Source organism: Carex rostrata, chromosome 1 (genome assembly GCF_964058835.1).
Source record: "Carex rostrata chromosome 1, lpCarRost1.2, whole genome shotgun sequence".
In the NCBI taxonomy this organism is placed as follows: Eukaryota; Viridiplantae; Streptophyta; class Magnoliopsida; order Poales; family Cyperaceae; genus Carex; species Carex rostrata.
The window spans coordinates 4,044,209-4,066,772 of record NC_135918.1 but is presented as its reverse complement, the minus strand read 5'-3'; the positions used below and the strand labels follow the sequence as shown (position 1 = coordinate 4,066,772).

The following is a 22,564-nucleotide window of genomic DNA, read 5'->3' as shown; positions in this document are numbered from 1 at the left end:
TAAATCAATAACATGAGCTTTTTTGACAAAAAAACGTGTCGGGGTTGTAGGCCTTACACAGGGTTATTCAAGAACCATAGGATTTCTACTCAGAACTTAATTCCAAACTACAAGGCAAGTATTTACACTAATGTTCTTAAACTGAATCTACAGTGTGTTAAATTAAAGAGAAAAATACACACACGGACACGTGCTGCTATCTAATCTATCACATACTCGCAAATCTAAGCATATGCATCTAGTTGTAACTTGTCCTGCCAAGCTCAACTCGCTTTGTCATTCGGCCGAGTAGCCGACAGAGTGGTCGATCCAATGAAAACCAATACTCGGAAAACTAGAAGTTCCATCGGTCAAGTTGCAACTTAGCCTCAGCCATGTCCTTTTGTGCTTTTCTCCTTCGGTAAAATATTGGGCAATCACGACTAGATCAGACAATAAACAATTAAACATTAGTGATTCGAGCAGGGCCTTTTTCTTTTTTTTGCCTTTTTGCAAGTGACAATATATTTTAGCATGTTTAAGAATAGCATGCTTTTTTGACAGTTTACATGAAAATAAGAACCAGCTGTTAAGAGCAAACCAAAGTCAAGATCACATAACTTTCACTTGATTGTAGTTCAATTTGGGTTTATAAAATGCAAGGGTTCATAGCGTTCATTGGAGTTGGGGGTAAAATTTAAATTTTTAGAAGGGTTTTCATCACATTAAAGAACTACATGTCAGTCTATATGCAAATGTCTCAAATAATGTCAGTTTCTCATTGCAAATATGAAAAAAAAAACTGATGTTTGCTGAGTTAACAGATTGGGTTTATTTTAAATGAAAACATGACTATATGGTGAAAGAAGAAACACAAACCTTGTGCAGAGAACATCCTGGTGTAGAGAACCTTGGCAGTCTTGGCACTGAGTCCAGAGCCTTCCAAATAGTGACTCTAATTCAGACACTGTTTTGCAAAGTTTTAAGAATTTGGTTAATGTTACAAACCATTTCTATGAGGAGAAAACCAAGAAAGCACAAAGGTCTTGTTGCTTAAAATTTGTTTTCCATTGGAAAAGGAAAGCAAAGTTACCATTTGCCACTGTTTTGCAATATAACTCAGCTTCTCTTCCTTTGCAATGTGAACAGAGCGTCTGATTGGCACCACTGACATGACAAAACGCCCCAAAAATTATGACGGAAATCAAGTAGGGAAAAGCATAAAAATAAGTTGCTAAGATAGAATGATATTAAAGATATTACCTGATAACAGCTTTGCATCCAAGGCAGGTGAGTTGTTTTTTTGCAAATTTCATAATCCCACTATTCGAAGGAGTTGATATTGAAACAGCTCTAGTGTGGCTTCCATGTAAAAGCTCCCTGCTTGCATTTTTTAGGATTGGCTCGAATATTCTTAAAAGCGGCTACAAGTTGTTTACAGTGTCATTATTTAGGCATGCTTTATATATTTTAAGAAACAAACAAATATTATAGAAGGAACATACTTTACTGATTTGATTTTCAAGGTAATACTGCGGATCTATTGGGATGCTATTCTCCAGCACATAGATTGGATCTTCTGACCTTTCATACGCCTGGGTACAAAAAACAAAATTTTAATTTATGTATGAACTATATTATGGGTTTACAAAAGATCACTTTTGGAGAAACTCCAAAAAAAAAAGGAGTTTGAGCACACCTTGGCCCCTTTAGCAGCTTTGATAATTACATAAGGGACACGATCTCCGACATTCGGTGCAGTTGCTGCATCTCTCTGTTTGACAAAAGAAACATTTCTACCAATTCATCCTGTTGATTCTCAGTTCAAAAAATACAAAGAGATGCTTCAACAATTTATAATATTTGTGAGCATTCTCATTAGTATACCACATGGCATACTAAGGTTCTGTTTGTTTCGCAGACCTAATCATCCTGTTTTATATTTGAATAACTGTTTGATCCTGTCATTATCTTTCTGAGTAAAATCTCAGGTCTTTGTATAAGTAATTATGCCACTAAAAATTTAAGAGGAAACAGAATCACGTTCATACTTTTCGCATGCGTTCAGCAAGTTCAACATGTGCAGCCTTGACCGCATAATCGTCTCCTGTTTTAGTTAAACCCTGCATTATAATAATTAACTACATTACACCAAAACCAGGAATATTGATTTTCTTTTTCGTACCTCAAAACAAAAGGCTCACCTTTGTTATGACCAAAAGCGACAAGTCTATCCGGTTCATCAAAAGATCGGAAATGGTGTTCTTAACATACTGTACTGCACCTGGTACGTCTCGGTCAATTAATATCTTGTGAAGACACTCAGTAACTAAATTTTTTACCAATAAACAGTTGTCTCTTCTGACGGTTTCTATGCCTGAGTACCAAAAATTGAAAAAGACTTGTGTCATTTATTTGGTATGTAGAAAGGCTCTGTGCAAGTCGGTATTTGCAGATGGAAAAGGCTAGTGAAGAAATTCACAACCATTGTACTTGTTAAAATTAACAGTCAAATAAACTATTTTACACCTTTTAATTTTTCCGGCAAAGCCAGCCAAATTGATTTGAACTCAAGTTAACTGCAGCTTGACCAACAATTAATCTGCTGGTCCTTTTTTTTTTTGGGAAGGACTATTCTGGTTTTCTTGTTTGGGTAATAAAATTCTTAAATGTTGGCAGCAAATTACAACTGTAAGCAATGTTGAGTGTCATTTGAAAATAAAGGAAAAACATAGTATTAGTTGCAAAACCCAAAATCGACACTAATGGCTTAGTTCTTACCCTTGGTGTCCATCTTATCAAATTTCTCTGGATTTGTCCAGTACAAGCCGGCGTATCTCTTCTTGCTAATTAGTAGATAGGGAAAATATACCTTCTCAAACTCCAGTTTAATGGGCTTCAAAGAAGTTAAATAAATTTCAGAATTACAATAAAATATTAGTTAGTTATAAATATTTTTGAAAAAATATGACTATAGAATTCATGTAGAACAGGTTTCACTTTACTATGTAATCTGCACATATGGATTATTTTAACAGTATATACATTGTAAAGAGTGTTACATTAAATAAATATTTAACTACTGCCTGGAATACCTGAAGCTTGCTATTGCTGTATTGTCACAAAAAAAAAGTTTGTAACAATAATGAATTAGATGCTTTTATTTGAAGGAGATACCTTAGTAAATGTACCACTGATGAAGTCTGCAGCTTCTCTTCCCAATTTCATGGCAGCATCTACAGTTGGAACGCCAAATTGTACCATCACAGAATCCGTGTCTCCATAAACAACCTAACAATTCATGATCAATAACCCTCTTATAAGAAACTTAGGGAGTTCTTGTAATCCATTATCCATACCTCTGCATTGTGCTCGTAGCCTGCCATAGTGGTGAACTTCTCTTCCACAATTTTCTTTGTATGCTCAATCATCTGTCTACCTGAAACAAAGAGATTAAAATATTAACCAAAGCAACTATATATCATTTTTCTTTGGTACCTGTTATTTATTTTAGATTTTATTACCATAGCTTGTCACACTAGAAGAAATCTCCAGGCAAGGCAGTTGACCAACTGTTGCTCCAGTGAAACCATAAACTGAGTTTGCACTTATCTATACATAAGAAAAGTTAGTATTGCTGCCTCTTAAAGAAGTACACATTCTATAAGTAAAATGAACACAATTACTTTCAGTGCCAGCTGGCGACCATCAAGAACAGCTCTCTCAAAAGGATCTTTTGCTTCCTAGACAGAAATTGGAAGTATAAAAATAAGAATCATAATTCCAGAGTTCCAAAATTACATGTTAACCACAACGTTAATTTAATATTACATACCTTCAAATCTGCTTTGGCCCTTTTACGGGCAGCAATTAGTTCTTCCAAGATTTCTGGGAGTATACCCTATAAGGTAATGGCACATAATATTTTCATATGAGATGCTTCCAGAAATTAATTGCAAAAAATAATGATACTATGCGTACTATTACCTTTTGGACATCAGGTTTGACAAATATTTCATTAGAAGGGGTTTTATTAACACTTTCTGGCGGTAAGTTTAGCCTTCGAGCATCCTCTGGGGTGACCTTAACATAAAGCAGGAAAGGCAGGGTCAGTTAATAATGCTGTTATGCTCAACAGAATAAGAATATTCAAGAAGGTAGTAGTACTTACAAGTGTACAATAACATAGATTATATGCCATCATAATGGAAGGGTACAACGAAGCAAAATCAAGAGTAGCGATAGGCTTCTCATAAAATCCAGCCTTTGCCTCCAAAACCTACCAAAATCAAGTGTTATTGTTGTCGTTACAAAGAGCTACAATAATAGAGGTATCCTAATATTCTTCCAAGAACTCAAGTTCATAGAATAAAAGTATACGTTACTTAGATGGAATTACAACATCCAGCACATTGTGAAACTCGGTTGTTGGTTGATAAATAGAAAAGAACAAATAAAAGAACTTACTGTTGCCCCCTCAAAAGTGTCTGAAGCAGAGCCCTGACCTTTGATATTTGGTATAACAAGATTTTTTTGCTTTGCCTTTCTCAGGAGTTGTGAGAGAACCTACAGAGATCATCTTTCTGTATTAGATTATTACAATGAACTACTCTTCAGATTATGTTTAGAAAAAAGCTTTACCTTGATGCTCTGACCCCTTGATAGAAGAAATGAGATCGGCACACCAGTGACTCTTGCCATTTCAACATAGTTGTATATATACATCAACTTGTCTAAGAGACGCTGTGGCAGATATGCATCCTGGTATTGTAATATGAACAAACTATTAAAAAAAAATACACTGCCATGAAGACATACCAAAAGTGTAATGATGATATTTGTAGAACAGGTATAATTTGATAATCAGGGTGAAGCACCTTACCTTCAAGCAATAGACAGCAAGCCGCCTTCTTGTTTCGGCATTACCATTTTGAAGATCTGATATTATCGAATGATGAACATCCTCTTTCTGCATAATACAAGGAAAACAAAGCATAGAACATATGAAACGTGAGAGAGAAAGAATTGAAGAATTGAATCTCTGTTCATTTTCTTATCTTTGAATTGTACAATGCTTGAGTATATATAGAACTCTTTACATCTCAACTGCTATCTGTATATTACAGCTCATCTAACTTCTAACTGTCTAACAGTGACAGTTCTAAATCACTAACAGCCTAACTGTCTAACTAACTAAGTCTTGGTCAGCAGTGGTTGACTTATCTCCTTTAGCCCCCCCGCAAGCTGGACCTACGGTCAGCTTGGATGTGAGATGAAGGAACCGAGGTGAACCAAGTGGCTTTGTGAAAATATCCGCAAGTTGATCCTTTGAGGAGATGAAGCGGATTAGAAGAGACTTGTTAGCAACCCGCTCACGAACAAAGTGAAAATCGATTTCAACATGTTTGGTGCGTGCGTGAAACATAGGGTTCGAGGCTAGATATGTGGCGCCGATGTTGTCACACCACAAAGTAGGTGGAGTGGCCAAGTGCACATGAAGTTCGGCTAGTAAAAACTGAAGCCAAATGAGCTCAGAGCAAGTGACAGCCAATGCTTTGTACTCGGCTTCGGTGCTAGAGCGGGCAACCGTAGGTTGCTTCTTGGCTCCCCATGAGATGATGTTAGCACCAAGGTAGATACAAAACCCCGAAGTGGACTTGCGATCGTCTAGTGAGCCCGCCCAATCGGCGTCACTATATGCATGAAGAGCAAAGGAGGAGACCGGCTTAAGGGTTATGCCATGAGACATTGTACCTTTGAGGTAGCGAAGAATCCGCTTAACCGCTGCCCAGTGGGAAGTCGTGGGAGATTGCATGAATTGTGACACTTTATTGACCGCAAAGGCAATATCCGGGCGAGTGAGGGTTGCATATTGGAGGGCGCCAACAATAGAGCGGTAAAGATGAGGGTCTTGAACCGGATCTCCATCAAATCGGGAGAGTGCAATCTTGGGAACCATAGGAGAAGGGTAGGAATTAGAATTGAGCATGTTAGCCCGACTAAGGATATCCTTGATGTACTTGGTTTGAGATAGATGAAGCTCATTAGCCATGGAATGGACCTCAATACCAAGAAAGAAATGAAGAGGCCCGAGATCTTTGAGTGCAAATTTCTGTTGGAGAGAGCTAATAAAGGCTTGAATGAGAGAGAGGCTAGAGCCCGTGACGATGATATCATCAACGTACACAAGAACAATGAGAGTGCCGGTTTGAGAAGAAAGGATGAAGAGAGAAGGATCATAGGTGGAAGCCTTGAAGCCTTGGGTGATAAGAGCGGAGCTAAGGGCATGAAACCACGCTCTTGGGCTCTGTTTGAGACCGTAAATGGCTTTGGTCAGCAAGCATACATGATCCGGTTTAGAGCTGTCGACAAATCCCGGTGGTTGCTGCATGTGCACGGTCTCTTGGAGATCGCCGTGCAAGAAGGCATTCGAAACATCAAGTTGGCGGAGTGGCCAGCCGTAGGAAAGAGCGAGCGTAAGAATGACCCGAATAGTAGTAGGCCGAATGACCGGGCTATAAGTTTCGAAGAAATCAATGCCCTCTTCTTGGTGGAACCCTTTTGCTACTAAACGAGCTTTGTACCTTTCTAACGAACCATCCGCACAGCGCTTAATTTTATAAACCCATTTGCAACCGACGACATTTTGATCAGGATTAGGTGGAACAAGGATCCAAGTTTTGTTTGCACGAAGAGCATCAAACTCGTTATTCATGGCTGCAACCCAATGGGAATTTAATTTGGCTTGGTTATAGGTCCTGGGCTCAACCAGTAGAGAGGTGTCGGCTGTTAAAGCTGTAGGGGCAGAGGAATCAATTTTGGCACGGCTACGGGTAATCATGGAGTGATTAGAGGTAAGCCGGGTAGAAGAAATAGGAATTGGGGGCTCTCTGGAAGAAGTGGCGCGCATGGGAGTTGGTTTAAAGGGGATCGGATCCGCTGCAGAAGCAGAAGGACCCGTGGATACCTTGGGGCGGCGAGAATAAGTCAAGAGAGGACGTGGATCTGCTGCAACGGGTGAGGGAGCCGCACCAGGTAAGATTGGAGCGGATTGGGGAAGTGGTAATAATGAATGTGCAGGATGCTCTGTGGCCGAATCCGTGGGAGACACAGGTAGGAACCCCAACCAATTTTCTGAAGGAACCGAATCCAAACAAAAGGAAGGTGCAGAGAGTTGCTGAGTGAAAGGAAAGTGCTGCTCATCAAAAATAACATGCCGTGAGATAATCATTTTATTAGAAGCAATGTGATAACACTTATAACCTTTTTGTGACAAGGCATAGCCAAGAAAAACACACGACATAGAACGGGCTTGGAGCTTGTGTTTGTTATACGGCCGAGTGTATGGAAAACAAGAACACCCTAGTACTCGCAAAAAGGAGTAATCAGGAGACTTATGAAAAATTTTAAAGAATGGTGAAGAATCGGCATTTGAGGGAGGTTGCCGATTAATTAAATATACCACGCTAGCAAAGATGTCATCCCAAAATCGGGTAGGAATAGAAGCATGAGTCATAACGGCTAAGGCAAGCTCAACAATGTGGCGGTGTTTTCGTTCCGACACACCGTTTTGTTGAGGGGTGTAGGGACACGTGGTTTGATGGATGAGAGAAGGGAAGGCACGTGCGATAGGTTTGTATTCGGTACCGCCATCCGTACGCAACACCTTAATAGATCGTTGTAACATGTTTTCAACTTGTGCCTTGAAGGAAGCAAAAACATGAAAGACTTCATCTTTAGACCTTAAAAAGTAGATCCAAGAATATTTAGAAAAATCATCCACAAAAACAATATAGTAACGAAATCCATTAGTTGAAAGTAAAGGTGCGGGACCCCAAACGTCCGAGTACACTATCTCTAATGGTAAAGTAGAAGAAGAAGAACTAGAAGGGAAAGGTAATCTATGTGCTTTAGCCAAAACACAATGATGGCATAAAGACATTTTATTTGTATTACAAGGCAAGGAATGAGAATGTAAAATTTTATGTGTAGTAGTAGATGAAGGATGCCCGAGTCTAGCATGCCATGTGTCAATTGAGACTCGTTCACCAAAGTAAACTTGAGGATGAATCGCCAAAGGTAGAGAGAGAGGGTAGAGTCCATTAACAAGGTTGGCTTGAAGTAGCGTCCTCAAGGTGTGGCGGTCCTTTATGACACAAATGGTAGAAGAAAATTCAATGAGTAAGGAGTTGTCATGTAAAAGTTGAGACAAGCTCACAAGGTTTTTGGTAAAGTTTGGAACAAACAAAACATCATGTAAATAGATGGTGTACTCGGAAAAACGTAAAGAGGTAGAACCGATATGAGTAATATTCATACCCGCACCATTACCCACATGGAGCTTGTCACATCCTTCATACGGCAAAAATGAGGAGAGGTTGCTTAGATCATTCGTCACGTGATGAGTAGCTCCCGAGTCCAAATACCACTCCGAACCAGCTGCAGGTGGTGCTGTCTGGACATTGTTAGCTTGAAACGGAGCATGCTGAGCTAAATGAGCTTGAAAACCTGGTGTGGACTGTTCTGGATAATTCACCAAGTCAGTTCTATACCAACAGATTCGGGCTGGATGGCCTCTTTTAAAACAAATCTGACAGATGGTGTTTCTGTCTTGGCCCTGAAATCCAGCTCCAGTGGGCCGTGCAGTAGGAGAATTGGGCCTGGAAACATAGTTTGGTTTGGGCTGCGGATTGGGTAAAAGAGGCCCCCTGTTCTGGTTTGGATGATAGGCACCCTTCGGGCGAAATCTCCCTCTGCCGGGTTTGGATCTGTAATTCGGCGGACCCGAATAGGAAGAGTAGAAGGCGGCGGGATTGTGAGAAGAAGGAAGAGAGGTAGAATTAGCACCCGATTGAGCTTGAAGAAGATTCTCATGGCTCTGAAGCATCGCCTGGACTTCATTAAAAGAGAGGTGATCTTTCGTGTTGACAGCAACAACGAACGAGTTGAAGTCCGATCCAAGTCCGCCAAGCACCTGGAGAACTAGATCTTCGTCAGAGACTGGATGACCAACGAAAGCAAGCTCATCGGCAATAGATCGCAATTTCTGACAGTAATCGGAGCAACTCAATCCTTCTTTGGTGGTTGTCTGAAGAGATCGACGGAGCTCAGACAGTCGAGCGCGAGAGGTAGCAGAAAACGACTGTTCAAATGATTTCCAGAGTGCGGCAGAAGAATCGCATGAAACAGCCTGACCTAGAAGCGTGTCAGATAGGGAAGAACGTAACCAGCTGAGAATAAGCTGATCTTGCCGATGCCAATGGGAAAAGCGAGGGTTGTCTTGCACCGATCCATTAATCGTTACCTTCTTAGGTGGAGGATCATCAGTGAGAAACCGGTACAGACCATGACCGTGAAGAGCAGGAGTAATCTGAGATTTCCAGGCCAAGAAATTGGTGCGATTGAGTTTTGTAGAGATAGGAACATTCAGTACTACAATCGGATCAAGAGATACTTCAGTAGACATTATTGAATTGAATTCAGGTTGAGGAGTATTAGTGGGAGAGGAAGAAAGAGACATGGCTCTGATACCATGAAACGTGAGAGAGAAAGAATTGAAGAATTGAATCTCTGTTCATTTTCTTATCTTTGAATTGTACAATGCTTGAGTATATATAGAACTCTTTACATCTCAACTGCTATCTGTATATTACAGCTCATCTAACTTCTAACTGTCTAACAGTGACAGTTCTAAATCACTAACAGCCTAACTGTCTAACTAACTAAGTCTTGGTCAGCAGTGGTTGACTTATCTCCTTTAACATACTTATTCAATAACAGATAGAGGAACAACAGACATGATTAGAAGTAAAAAAGATTGATATATTGGAAACTTACTTGTTCTCCTAGAAAATGCGCTGACACAGAATTTAGTGAGTAGGAACTAAGTTTGTAATCCCTATTCATAGCCTGTATTATATGCAAAAAACAAAGGTTTAAGCCAAAGATAGGTTGCTAATGATACTGATGAGACCTTCAAGATATTAACCTGAAGAAGATCAAACTGAACTCTTCCTTCGATGGTTATATCTTTGCTTTCACGCATACCATATTGCCTGGATTTGTTCAATAACTTTGTTGTGAGAATTCAGAATCAATAAGAATAATAATAATTGTAGTGTTATCAGGACCATCTACACAAAACTCATAACTAAATTGGACAGGTTTACCCTTTTTATATGAATAGCCAAGAGAGACCTCAAAAATATCTGCAACAATCCTTCAATATAACGACCTCAGCTCACAGATAAGAACTACAACTTGTAATACTATTATTCAGATATTTTGGGTAGTTCATCCAAACTTCTCCCAAGGCTAAGTGGGAAATTCTATCTATAGGTTACCTTGAAGAGAATGTCGCATCACGAACCCGAACTCGACTATTTCGAATGCGACCAAGGATTGGAAACTCTGCTATCTTAAGAACTTCAGCTCTCTACAAAACCGACATACATAAAATAAATAGAGAAATATGTACACGGCTATATTGTACCCATATGCATAATAAGTTAATCAAGCTCGAAAAATGTACCTCAATAAGATATGGGAGGTCAAACTTGCAGATGTTGTATCCTATTATGATATCTGGGTCAATTTCACGGATGAACTCCTACATAATTCCGTGAATGAATAAATTATAAAAGATCATTTTAAAGATGAAAGAATTCACTAAGTAAATAACTAACCCTCCAAGCAAGTAAAACATCTCTCTCAGTATTAAATGACATCACATCAACTCCAACTATCGGTGAGCATGATTTCAATGTCATGACATTTTGGATTAAGGGCCCATCACTACCTTGTAGTGTCACCAAGTTTGCAATCTACTCAAACATAGACAAATCAATGAAATTTAGTAAGAAACAAAAGCTATGCATTTTAGAAGGTAACTTTACAAATCTAATTAGTAAATAACCTGAATAACGGGATCATGAGTAGGTTCTGGAAATAGACCCTTTCGGCCCGCACACTCTATATCGAAACTTAGAATACGAAATGGTGCCATCTTAGAATATTCTCCTTCCGGTGCATGGCTTATCAAATCTGAGTATCTTTAAATGCATTTAAGGAACAAAATGCTTAAACAAGTTATTAACAACATTCTTCAGGGCATATTTTGACTAATTGTTATGCTTTTCAGTTCAATTTGGGCACTATGTAAAGAATGGGCCAACTTTTATAAGAAGTGGCTTCCAAACCAGTACTGAGATGTACTGCTTGCAGTTTCAGTCACGACCAGTACCTGGACCAGTTCTTTTCTTGGCAGTTGGTTCTGTACCCTATATGGGAATACTAGCAAGTACAAGTACAGCTATGTACCGATGTACTAGGAATTATTCACTCTTGCTGTTTGGGTTTGCTAAGCAAGGAAATACTTCCAAAGTTTGCCCCTTTAGTGAACACTTCCAAACTTTTAATCACAGAAGAAGGATACAAAGCATCAACTTCGAGTTGGCAGTAGGACATAATCTTAGCACTTTTCTTGTACTTGCCAGAAGGGACCTCAATCCAGTTACCACCTACTATGTTACAATCTACCATGAAACGGAGTGCAAAAAGAATGTTGCTTTCATATGTAACAAAGCTTTTTGAACCGAGGCCATCTATAGTTATTCCCCTCTCAAGTATACCTGCAAACGTTAATAAAATCAATCAATTTCTGTCATTTAATATTGAAACAATTTTCTTTTACAGCATAGCATCTAAAACCACGTCTTTTATTATACGGACACTTTGCTTTTCTTTTGGTCACGTGGTGTTTCTGTGACGTGGGTAATGTAACTTTCTAAGTCTTTAATAGGGTGTATATAATGTCCCATCAGTGCGTAGTAGACGGGCGGAACTAGAAAATTGAGATTGGGGTGGGGGGTCTAAATAAGTTAATGTAGTGTACTTTTATTTTATAAGGGGGACTAAAAGGTATAAGTACTTGTAATAATTACAAATTTGAAGGACAAAAATGCAAAATTTTAATTTATAGGGGTCGCTACTAAGCCATCCCCAAGCAATGCTTCAATCCGCCCATGGTAGTAGAGAAGCCCAAATGAAGCCTAAATGAACGAAATTTGGTATTTCAAAGGCCTCATTTAACAAAAAAGAGAATAATAATATAGGAGCCACATGAAACATGACCTAAATATTAAAGGCCAACTTGGACTTTCTACTATCTTTTATTTCTATACTTACCACGGCAGCTAGCAACCATGGTTGGCAATGCGACCACTATCTTCAGAAAAGGTTGCAAATTTTGAGGCTGGTAATACATGATGCTCTTCCTTTGCACTAATTCAACCCTCTTTACAAATCGCGGTACATTACTATTTCTGTTTGATTCCTTCATTCTCCCCTGTAAATTAAAAATATCAAAACAAAATCAAAATGTAATGTACAGGCATCACGTATGAAACAAACACAGTGTCTTTAGTATGAAGTACCTCCAAGGCTTGGTGGAAGCGTGATATGTCATCAGGTCCCATACCTGAAGGACAGCATATGTAGAAGTATGGCTCAAAACCATGCACATGACAGCACACACTGTGACCTGTAAAACCAAAAGATTCTTACTTCCAGAGAAATATTGATCAGCTAAGGGTAATAGATTATTCTCTCCACCTACACCCAGCAGTCAGATCAACAATTGAGCCTGAACATAAATGCTAATAAGCTTTGTTAAAGATATTTTGAATTCATTCCTGCAGTTGTCAGCGTCTTAGTAAGAGTGCCACATCATTGACATGTTACTAGTGAAAGTTCAATCTCGGTTGTACCAATGAGGTGAGACAACCTCAGATATGCTAGTCCAAAGGGTTCAAAGTAAGGTGATTTTAGTTGAAAATTAAGGAGTAAAAACCTTCCAAATTTTAGTGCCACAGACCCTCCATTTGCTATAGAAACAAAAACCCTAGTGAAACAGTTAGTTTCTAGTTAAATTTATCACACTTAGGACTTACAGAGTTACAGTTGAATACGAATATATGCTGAAGTACGTGATTGAAAGGTCAAAATGTTCCCAAAGTAACAGGGGTAAAAGGAAAAGGTTGTGAAATGATCACCTTCTCTGGTAACACCAAAAATTCGAAGGATTGCCGCAGGACCTGACCAATTAGGCAACAGCTCCTTGTGACTCGCGCCAATAATATAATCAATCTCTAGCTGCTGAAACACTGAATATCCACAACAAATTAGACCTGAAAAATTCAATAAATCAATAATACTCAAGCTAAAGGCACAAATACCGATGCTTTGAGACGATGACAGATAGCCGGAAGAAAGAGTAGGTCGTCTCCACTTGGAGAGCCGGGAAGAGTGCGTCTCATCTCGAAGCAATAGAAGTGCCTCCTCATCCTCCTCGTACTTCAGTAGAGTTTCTTCGAGAAAGACATCCTCATCCATCATCTCCTCCTCCATGGTCACCGGCGATGCCGGAGTTGGTGGTGTAGCAGCAGCGGTAGAGGTGGAGGTTTGGAATCGCTTGGTAGAGTTGGGCTTGGGTGGCGGCGCGCCACCGCGTTTCTTCCCCGAGCTCATGGTTGAGAGAGAGCGTTCAGAATCGGGAGGGAATTAAGGAGGGGGAATTGGGGCTTCCCGCCAGTTGGGAAGGTAGGGATTTAAAGGAGATCTCCCGTGTTTTGGTGATTGCCTTCGTAGAGATAAAAGGAGATCTCCAGTCATAAAAATTGTCTTTCCAGCACATGGGCCGACGGATCCAATCAAGTTTGTTTTCCAACTGGTTAACTACTATGGTCCGGATCCCAAAATAACCCAAATTTTGAGTTTAGATCCGGACCATCTGATAAGAATTCAGATCAATTTGGTTTGAAATTGTGGTTCCTTTATAGCGAAGTTCTCAGAATCGGACCGGACGCTGACTCAGTAAAGTTTTGAATTAATGGTTCAGTGGTTACACTAATGAGTTAATCGGTTCAACCACAGTTTATTTAAAACACATATATCTCTATAACTTTACCCGAAAACTAAAATAATTATTTGCTTTTATGTCTAAGTATTTATTTGGTTGAATAAAACATATAGACAACAAAGAGTAACATTTTTAATACAATAGTGAAAATAGAAAAAATAATAGTAATAGAAGTTTAACTTCTGATAACAAAATAAATATAAGTAAATATAAATTTTTATATTATGTATAATTAAATTCTTTAGAATATCTAAAATATTTAAGACAAATTTAACATTTTTAATATAATAGTGAAAATAGAAAAAAAAATAATAATAGAAGTTTAACTTCTGATAACAAAATAAATATAAGTAAATATAAATTTTTATATTATGTATAATTAAATTCTTTAGAATATCTAAAATATTTAAGACAAATTTAACATTTTTAATACAATAGTGAAAATAGAAAAAAATAATAATAATAGAAGTTTAACTTCTGATAACAAAATAAATATAAGTAAATATAAATTTTTATATTATGTATAATTAAACTCTTTAGAATATCTAAAATATTTAAGGTGTTATATGCAAACTTCATAAGACACCAGAAACTGTTAATTTGCTCTATATATTTGTCTTTGCCATGACGGGGACAAGATAGAGAACCTAATTAGTAGCTACACATTCTGTCGATCTCTCTTTCATTTAATGCACAAAAAAGTGCACTTTATAGAAAATTGAATCAATAAGTTTAATATCCGGTTTTCTTCACAAACGAGCTGGAGGATTTTTATCAAGAACCGGCCATTTATCTGGTTTTTAGCGGTTTAACATCTTAAACGATACTCTAAATAAACCAAACCGTAAAAGAAGCTGGGTCTGGGTTTTTTTCGATTTAACCGCTAGTTCAGTTTGGTTCTGATAAATAAAGTAGATTGGCCAATCCGATCCAAAATTTAAAAATTGAGTTACTTTGGGGATCCAAATTCTGACTACCGACTCTCCTCACTTCTTCAATGAACTAAACGAACTAATTAACTGTAGTTGTGGGCGACGATCAAATTATCACAAACATATTTGTTTGCAAATGAGACTGACTAATCAGCTAATTTGTCCAGTTAATTGTTTGCTTCCCATTCAAACAGTTCGTTTTCCGTTTAAACGATATTTTTGTGTATGCCACTCCTTCGGTACAATTGTAGTTCTAATTAAATATGTTTTGTCTTCTCCTATATGGATCTTTTTCACGAAACCTTATTAATTCGTTAAAATAAATTTATTTGATAAGTTTAATAATTAAAATTAATTATTTTTAATAAATTATAAATATATATATGTAACTTCAATGAAAATATAAAAATATTCTCAAAGTTCTGAAGAATCAACTGAACATACTGATTAATTATTTGATGGTTACACTTCACAGTAATGGTCGGAAACCTGAAAGGATAAAATCCAGTATGTATTCTCTACTAATCCATGAACACATACGTTGCATTTAGGCTTTGGAAGTAGATCAATCTTATATGTGCTATGTAGAGAATCCAAACTGTAATTAGCCATATAATAATTTTGAAAGTAGAACGGTCTTATATGGTGCACTTAGTTAATAATTAAAGGATGATGTAGATTTTCAGAAGAAGAAGAAAAAATGCGACGTAGCCGCATTAGAATTTATTTTGTCTATCTTGATTTTTTTTTTTTTTTAAATTGACAATAATATTTTTGTTTTAAAAAAATGACAACATTTATATCTACTATCTAAACACATACGTTGATTTTCCATTCTGAACTCGGGTGTTCAGACTTCAGATAGATAAAAAAAACGATGCAAAAATATTTCCAAGTACCAAACGGAAGATATACATTCACAATCCATTCTGACACAGACACCGGCGGAGCCACTTTAAACTATGCCTGCCCTTGGGTAGCCTACAATATAAATTGATTAATTTATAATCGCAACTCGCTAGTTGTATTAGTAAAAAAAAAATGTTTATCCCTAATATTTTTTTTTTTACTACGTCCCTGTTCAAAATGCCTACATTTGATCAACTATTTTGGTGCTTAAAAAATAATTCCAATATCTTATAAACTGTTTGAATGCGTAAATTTTTAATAATTTATAAACATTATAAATTAAAGAGTGGGCACATTATTACTATATTTTCAAAATAGGTAGTAAAATTGTTCGAAGATTGGTTAAAGTTTTTTTGCACTCTTCTAGTCTGGTGAAAACGAGCAATTGCCGGTCTGCCACTATCTCACTGTAAGTCCTGCCACACAGGTAAGATAAATTAGCTCGATGCATCTTCCAATAAATACTTCTGGAACATAATACGAGGAAACTAATAAATCACTTTTCAGCAAAGAATATGACTACGTGACTTCGTTCTTTATTCCTTCCTTTTTATTTAACGTTGGAAAAAGGAGAAGAGAACAATTGATAATATATGATACCCAAACCAAAGAGACAAGGGATCCATCTCTGAAATAAAAGGAAATATAAAAAATTATGGGTAAACTGGGCAACATCAAGGAACTTAATATGAACAGTAAAGAGAAATAAGAAAAACTAATCTACCAATGATCTCCATAGCAACAAATAAAATCCTGAAAGAGAAAATAAACAGAACTACTGGAAGTGCACTCAAAATATGATAACTGATGAGTCTAAAGCTACAATAGCAGGTAAAGCAAGATGCTCTCCCCTTCTCAGGTACTCACAGGCACAGCAGAGGCCCATTTTGGTTGGATGTTGTAAGAATTCAATTTCTCATTTATCTCTCTAAATTTCTCCTTTAGACGCTGAACCTGAAGATAGAATACAAACTTTAGAAACTGATGTTTGTTTATAGCAAAGATCAGTACAACAGGGCGCCAATTAAAGACTATATAATTATTAATATAGAGCATACCCGCTTCAACTCAATTTCCATGTCTCTCTTTCTTTGGCCAAGTGAGTGCTTAAGTTGACTGATATTAAATATGTTATCCAAATCATCTAAAAAGACTGACTCGAGATCTTCTTTCAGAAGTGCTGGGAGTTTATCAACTACTGGCATTAGCAGGAAACAATTGAACTGCAAAAATTAAAAAAATAAGTACAAATTATTTTTTACTTTATAAGAAGTTAAGAACCATATCAGTTTTAGTTCACCAGAAAAAAAATAATTAAACAAAAAAGGAAATAGGATGAAGGTTTCTGTTCCGTACTATAGAATAGATTTTTTTTTTCCTGTTTTGCTTTGTTGATTAATGCGTGGTTGGGGCCTTTCAGGGAGGATTTGCCTAATGAGCTCAATTTTACTTTTTATTAAAATAATCCTAATTTCCAAAAAGAAGGCACTAAAACCCAAGTTGCATGCCAGTGGATGTAGGCATTCATAAAAAGAAAGTTCTATTCTCTTTGTAACAAGAACATTCATTTTTGTCAATTTTGCCACATTTATTAGTCCATAAAATAATTAGGTAAAAAAATTGATAAGGAAAATCCACCTTTAGTTCAGTAGAAACAAGAAAATGTTCTTTGATCCCGTGAAAAATCTGATGCACCAAGGCACAGACAAGCCGTTCTGATGAGGGGGCCAGCTTTCTGTTCCACAGCGTGCTATCTAATAGATCAACTAGTCTCATCTCTGTTACAGTTTGATTTTGGCCTGAAGAAGACGAGTCAACTATTGTTGTATTGTTGCATTTTGAATCAGGCAAAGTGGTTGTTTGGGTATTACGGGTTACAGGGGCAGGAGTGGAGTGATCGGCTCCAGCAAATGAATCAAGGAAATGCCTTAACCCAGCACGATTCTGAACAGACATTATTGAAGGACGAAATTTTTAGAAGAACAGAATTTTAAACCTAAATGTCATGAGAATAGAAATCTAAAATGTTTGAACCTTGTTATGAAGGGACCATGTGACATATCGTGTGGTGCTTTCCAAATCTTCCATGCATCTGTTATTTAAAAGCAACTTTATACTAAGATATACAAATTAAAAAAAAAAATGCAGCAGTAATTACATCAAGGAATAGTTGTTGACTAGTTATATGAATTAGAAATGACAATTACTTTGCACGGCATGCATGCTCAGTAGATTCAGCAAAATTGGTGAAGGCCACCTCCATCCTCTTTAGAAACACGTCATGCCCGCTTAGATGCTCACCATCTTTCTGTCATAACGTCACTATATTACTACACAAAAATCTAGATCCGTGTAAAGGCAGTCAGGTACACCACACCACCACACCATTAAATTTGATAACCAGTATAAATCTGTTGGCATGCTATGGACTTCCACTCTTTTGGAAAATCTCAACGGGATAGGTGCATTCTGGTACATAAACTCTACAGGACAGTTGAATAATTAGAGTCAAAGAAAAAGAAGAAATCAGCAGATTTACCTGAAGTAAATAAACTGATATAGGGAGCAGCCTCTTTAATATGTACAAGAGCCTAAAGCCCAACTATAGCAAGCAAATCAGAGCTTTTTGGTTAGTTTAAAGGGAATACCAACTTATATGAGATATTTGATCCATCAATTACTGTTTATTTGCAATATGATATTCTAACCTGATCAAGAAACGGCTCAAATGTTTCACGTGCTTTGGAGACAGCAATTACACAGGCACTCCTATGACAGAGGACGACAAAAGGATACATATAGTCACAGCATTTTGAGATAAATATATTTTTTTATATATTTTTTCTTCTTATCTTTTTAGAGGGAGGGGGGTAGCACCTAGAATAGTTGGTGCCGTCATGGATATCTTCAACCCCAGATGCATTTACAATTTCCTCCCTGGTAATTGGAGGGCATTTCATCCCTCCCACTACAAGACGAAACTCAGCCATTGCACGGTGATATTGCGCACCACCATAGAGTCGCATTCCAGCATTCTGAACCCAATACAATCACCAAATGGCATGTGAGTTTATCTACTAGGAGTAAGCTTATGTTGATGTTTACTTCCCTATGGGCCAACTTACAGGCATCATCTTGTTTGGAAGCTGGAAGCTGTCAGATCCAGTAAATGTTCCTCCATTGATCCTCTCATCTTGTAATGTTTCCCCTGCTATGTGAGAAGTGTTTAATACTACATAACTGAAATTAAAACTATTTTTAACCAATGTCATAGTGTACGATATAAATATATTGTAAGAAAGAAAGAACAATATCTCTGACCAAATTTATCAGGAGGAGCTACAACTGTGCCTTTCAGTAGCAAAGACATCTGCAAATTTTTATAAAAAATGCATTATTATGTTTTTATTTACGAAAAGGACATGTAACAGAAAACATTGCCAAGAGGAAATTAGTTACCTTTGTAAGAAAGGAATCATGAAAAGCACGAGCTTTCTCCTTTAACTTCACTTCATTTAAACTGCTAATTTCTTGATTGATGTCCCGTAGCTTCCTTATTACGCTACGATGTTCCTTATCAAGGAGAGGGACAATCAAAGGAACACTCTCTATGTACCTGCATTAATTAAGTAGAATAAAATGTATTCTTAGCTATGAAAAAAAAGACAATGAAAAGGAGCATTTAACAAAAGTAGTTCATTGACACCTTTTCTGGAGCAGCTCCTCCAAAAATAACCTAAGTCTACTAACTCCTATTCTACTCCTTTCTTCCTTTGACAATGACCTTCCTAATTTGTCCTCTAACAGTGCAACATCTTCAATCTCTCTCAATGAGACAGCCTGTACCATGTGAAAATCGTAAGAAATCGTGAAAACAAAAAATACTTTATAACAGACAATGAATTTCACTGAAAGTAGTTGTGTACCTTTTTAAATTCTTCATTTGATCTGAAGATGGCTTCATGGCCTGAACCAACTCGCCCAGATGGTACAGAAGTAAAGAAAGGTGAATCACCCAAGAGACATCCATCGAGAACAGAAGCTGGAGGCCTTAGAAACACTTCCACATCTGACGCTCGAGCAAATTGGGGAATTTTCGTGTCAAGCTTTGTGGAGACTAGCACAGTTCTAGAGAGCTCCGGGTCAATCTGCACAAAATGTTAAAAAGAATTAGCTCCGGACAATATTACAATGTCAACACCATTTTTCTCTTTACCAATCATAACTACTAAAACTCATCTTACTGGCCTCTATTTTGATCCAATTCATCCTCTCACCCTCAGCTTAGTAATCAAACACAAAATAATCCAGTAGATATCAAATAATAACAAACACTAGTCAGACAGGCCAACCAAACCCCTTACAACATAGTAAGTGGTAGCAATCACCAATATCTTTTCTCAGGAGTTGCTGCTTCAGTGAAAAGTTCATGTAAAAGTACATTCTGCAAAACCACAACAGGTTTGTACTGTTCAATCTACTGCAAAATAAGTATGCTAACATGAAAAAATATGGTCACACACCTGCATCACTACTCTCCTTGTAGTGGCATTAATCCAATCACTACAATCTTCTAGACATAATATAATGAATTCTCTGTGTTGCATCTTAGTCCGCACAAGGGCCTCTACAGCTCGGGCTTGACTCTGAGAAATAGTCTTACTTTCAGGTTTTACTAGGAAATTTGTGGCATAGTTAAAACATAGATAAAAAAAAATATTGCAATTGGACAACTGCACACACAAGTTTTTGCATTTGCAGCATAAGAATAAACAGTATGTACCTGTAAAACCTGGTTTCTACGGCCAGGAGCAGGGATGATAAGGCCAGGCGTGTCGATAATGGTAAGATTGGGACAGTACTTGTATTCTATGCTTATTACAATTTCTTTGTCAGAGAATTGACAAGGGTCACTCTCCAGCCTCATATTCTCAGCTTCTATGTAAGCCTGCATACAATTTGAAACTTCAATTGCAACTATTAAACAAGAAAATCAAATTGCATTTATTAAACAAGAAACTCCAATTCCACATGATTCATAGAATTCATGCATCAGCATAACCAGCACTGACAAAGCTGGCATTCCATCAAGCATCTGTCACGCACCACCACCAACTGTAGGAAGCAATACTGCACTACCCATCAGGCATTTATCAAGCACACAAAACCATCTCACGTTCTCACTGTCGCACAGCTCTTCAAAGATCAAACAACACAGAACTAAACCAAACCTCACCTGAATATCAGCTAGAGGCATTGGTATCGATATCCCCGGCTCAGAATCGGACACAAGCCGACAATACGGCGTCTCCGTACAGTCTGGATTGTACCTTAGACGAAGCTCTACTGGTCGACGTGTCTTGGTCCCACCTCCCACATGGTTAAACTGAAACCCCATGAGCGCCTCGACAAGTGCGCTTTTACCATCTGTTTGTTGCCCCACTACCACAACCGCCGGCGCCTCCACCTTCCCTTCGAATCCTCCAGCGGCAGCGGCCAGCTCGTTGTACGCCTCGTACAGTCGCCAACCTGTTTCCCATCCAAGGACGCGAGAAGTACTGGATGAGTCCAGTTGCTGTTCTTCGTCCAAATTCTTAATAACCATTTGGACTTTGAAAATTGAAATGCTTGGGATTTGCCCAAGTGTTATCTCCTACTGCAAGGGTTTTGTCCGTCACTTGTCACTTGTCAGCTTAGTGGTCCCAAACGGGCAAACGGCCAAACCCCAATAAGGCAAAACTATAGTCAGTACTACTGACTGAGTAGGAATTCGCATCCTCTGATATATCTCATATTTGCGTGATTTTTTGGAAAATCTCAACCGTTGCAATACGTTCTGCGCAAATGTCAAAGCTCAAATAATACTGAATTTTTTTTGTAAACCATAAATAATTAAATCAAATTTACGAAATTAATATAATTGTTTTTTTTTTAAATCATAAGAACTGAACGCCCATTCGATTTTCAGAATTGTCTTTTTTTCAGACCTCATTTTTTTTTCAGTTTTTTTCAAGTTCTGGCCGACGGTGTAATGGAATTTTATAAATATTCGAACGTCGATAGTCCCCACACTATGGTTTGCTGCCACGTTTCGCTCCCATGTTCATGCTCTTCCCTTTTTTTTATCATTTTATAATATTATATTAAACTTTACTCACCATCACTCCATCTGTCACCTAATCCGGGTTTTCTGTTGTTCTTCTACTTTGAGGGCTCATATGTTTATAATTGGAAAATATCAATGACCTAATTTTTATAGTTGAAGCAGGGATTAATTCTTACTTAACAATATATAATAACATATACAAATATTAATGATAAATAATAAAATATGGACAAATAACATAGTAAAATACTAGTGCAACTACATGATATATATTGTTTAAACTTCCGATCATTCATTTAATTTCAAAAGTATAAATTGCATCAAGAATGGCAACACCAGTTGGTGTCATAGCAAGAACATATAAACTAGTACCTTCTTTCTATTTAAGGCCTGGCTACTATGGAGACTTTTGGGCTAAAAAATTATGGAGACCGAATTCACCGTTCGATCTGAAGTAAAAATAGATTGTCTGTGGCTTATTCGGTCTGGGAAAAAGATAATTTTAGAAACTGAATGGACCGTTCGGTCCTCATGATTTTTCAAAAAAAAAAAAAAAAAAATCATATTAGTTTCGTAAATTTGATTTAATTATTTATGGTTTATAAAAAAAAATTCAATAATACTGGCTCTCTACGTCACCGTCACCGCACACGTCGGTCACGCAAAATATGAGATATCTCAGAGGATACGCACTCAGTCAGCAGGTACCTGACTCAAGCT

General features: G+C 37.5%; 2 protein-coding genes across 2 annotated transcripts; both read right to left on the bottom strand.

Moving 5' to 3' along the window:
• Window positions 1-82: 82 nt before the first annotated feature.
• LOC144552903 (DNA polymerase delta subunit 1) lies at window positions 83-13,622 on the bottom strand. The gene is made up of 30 exons (XM_078300935.1): window positions 13,215-13,622; window positions 13,032-13,142; window positions 12,414-12,520; window positions 12,166-12,325; window positions 11,414-11,609; window positions 10,895-11,030; window positions 10,665-10,802; window positions 10,511-10,588; window positions 10,323-10,414; window positions 9,968-10,034; window positions 9,817-9,888; window positions 4,862-4,948; window positions 4,621-4,740; window positions 4,447-4,545; window positions 4,151-4,258; window positions 3,967-4,062; window positions 3,815-3,880; window positions 3,666-3,722; window positions 3,504-3,591; window positions 3,339-3,418; window positions 3,157-3,270; window positions 2,761-2,875; window positions 2,184-2,356; window positions 2,031-2,102; window positions 1,679-1,753; window positions 1,485-1,574; window positions 1,243-1,403; window positions 1,073-1,146; window positions 859-946; window positions 83-422 (listed from the first exon to the last, which is right to left on the bottom strand). The coding sequence occupies exons 1-30, from the start codon at window positions 13,504-13,506 to the stop codon at window positions 335-337; spliced, it is 3,300 nt and encodes a 1,099-aa protein (XP_078157061.1). The 5' UTR covers window positions 13,507-13,622; the 3' UTR covers window positions 83-334.
• Window positions 13,623-16,394: 2,772 nt separating this feature from the next.
• Window positions 16,395-21,434, bottom strand: ARC5 (P-loop containing nucleoside triphosphate hydrolases superfamily protein). Its single transcript, XM_078300926.1, has 16 exons — window positions 20,975-21,434; window positions 20,522-20,686; window positions 20,262-20,384; window positions 19,665-19,886; window positions 19,445-19,578; window positions 19,198-19,354; window positions 19,060-19,108; window positions 18,864-18,946; window positions 18,616-18,773; window positions 18,447-18,507; window positions 18,278-18,340; window positions 17,946-18,046; window positions 17,773-17,830; window positions 17,377-17,682; window positions 16,797-16,961; window positions 16,395-16,692 (listed from the first exon to the last, which is right to left on the bottom strand). The coding sequence occupies exons 1-16, from the start codon at window positions 21,341-21,343 to the stop codon at window positions 16,594-16,596; spliced, it is 2,313 nt and encodes a 770-aa protein (XP_078157052.1). The 5' UTR covers window positions 21,344-21,434; the 3' UTR covers window positions 16,395-16,593.
• Window positions 21,435-22,564: the final 1,130 nt, after the last annotated feature.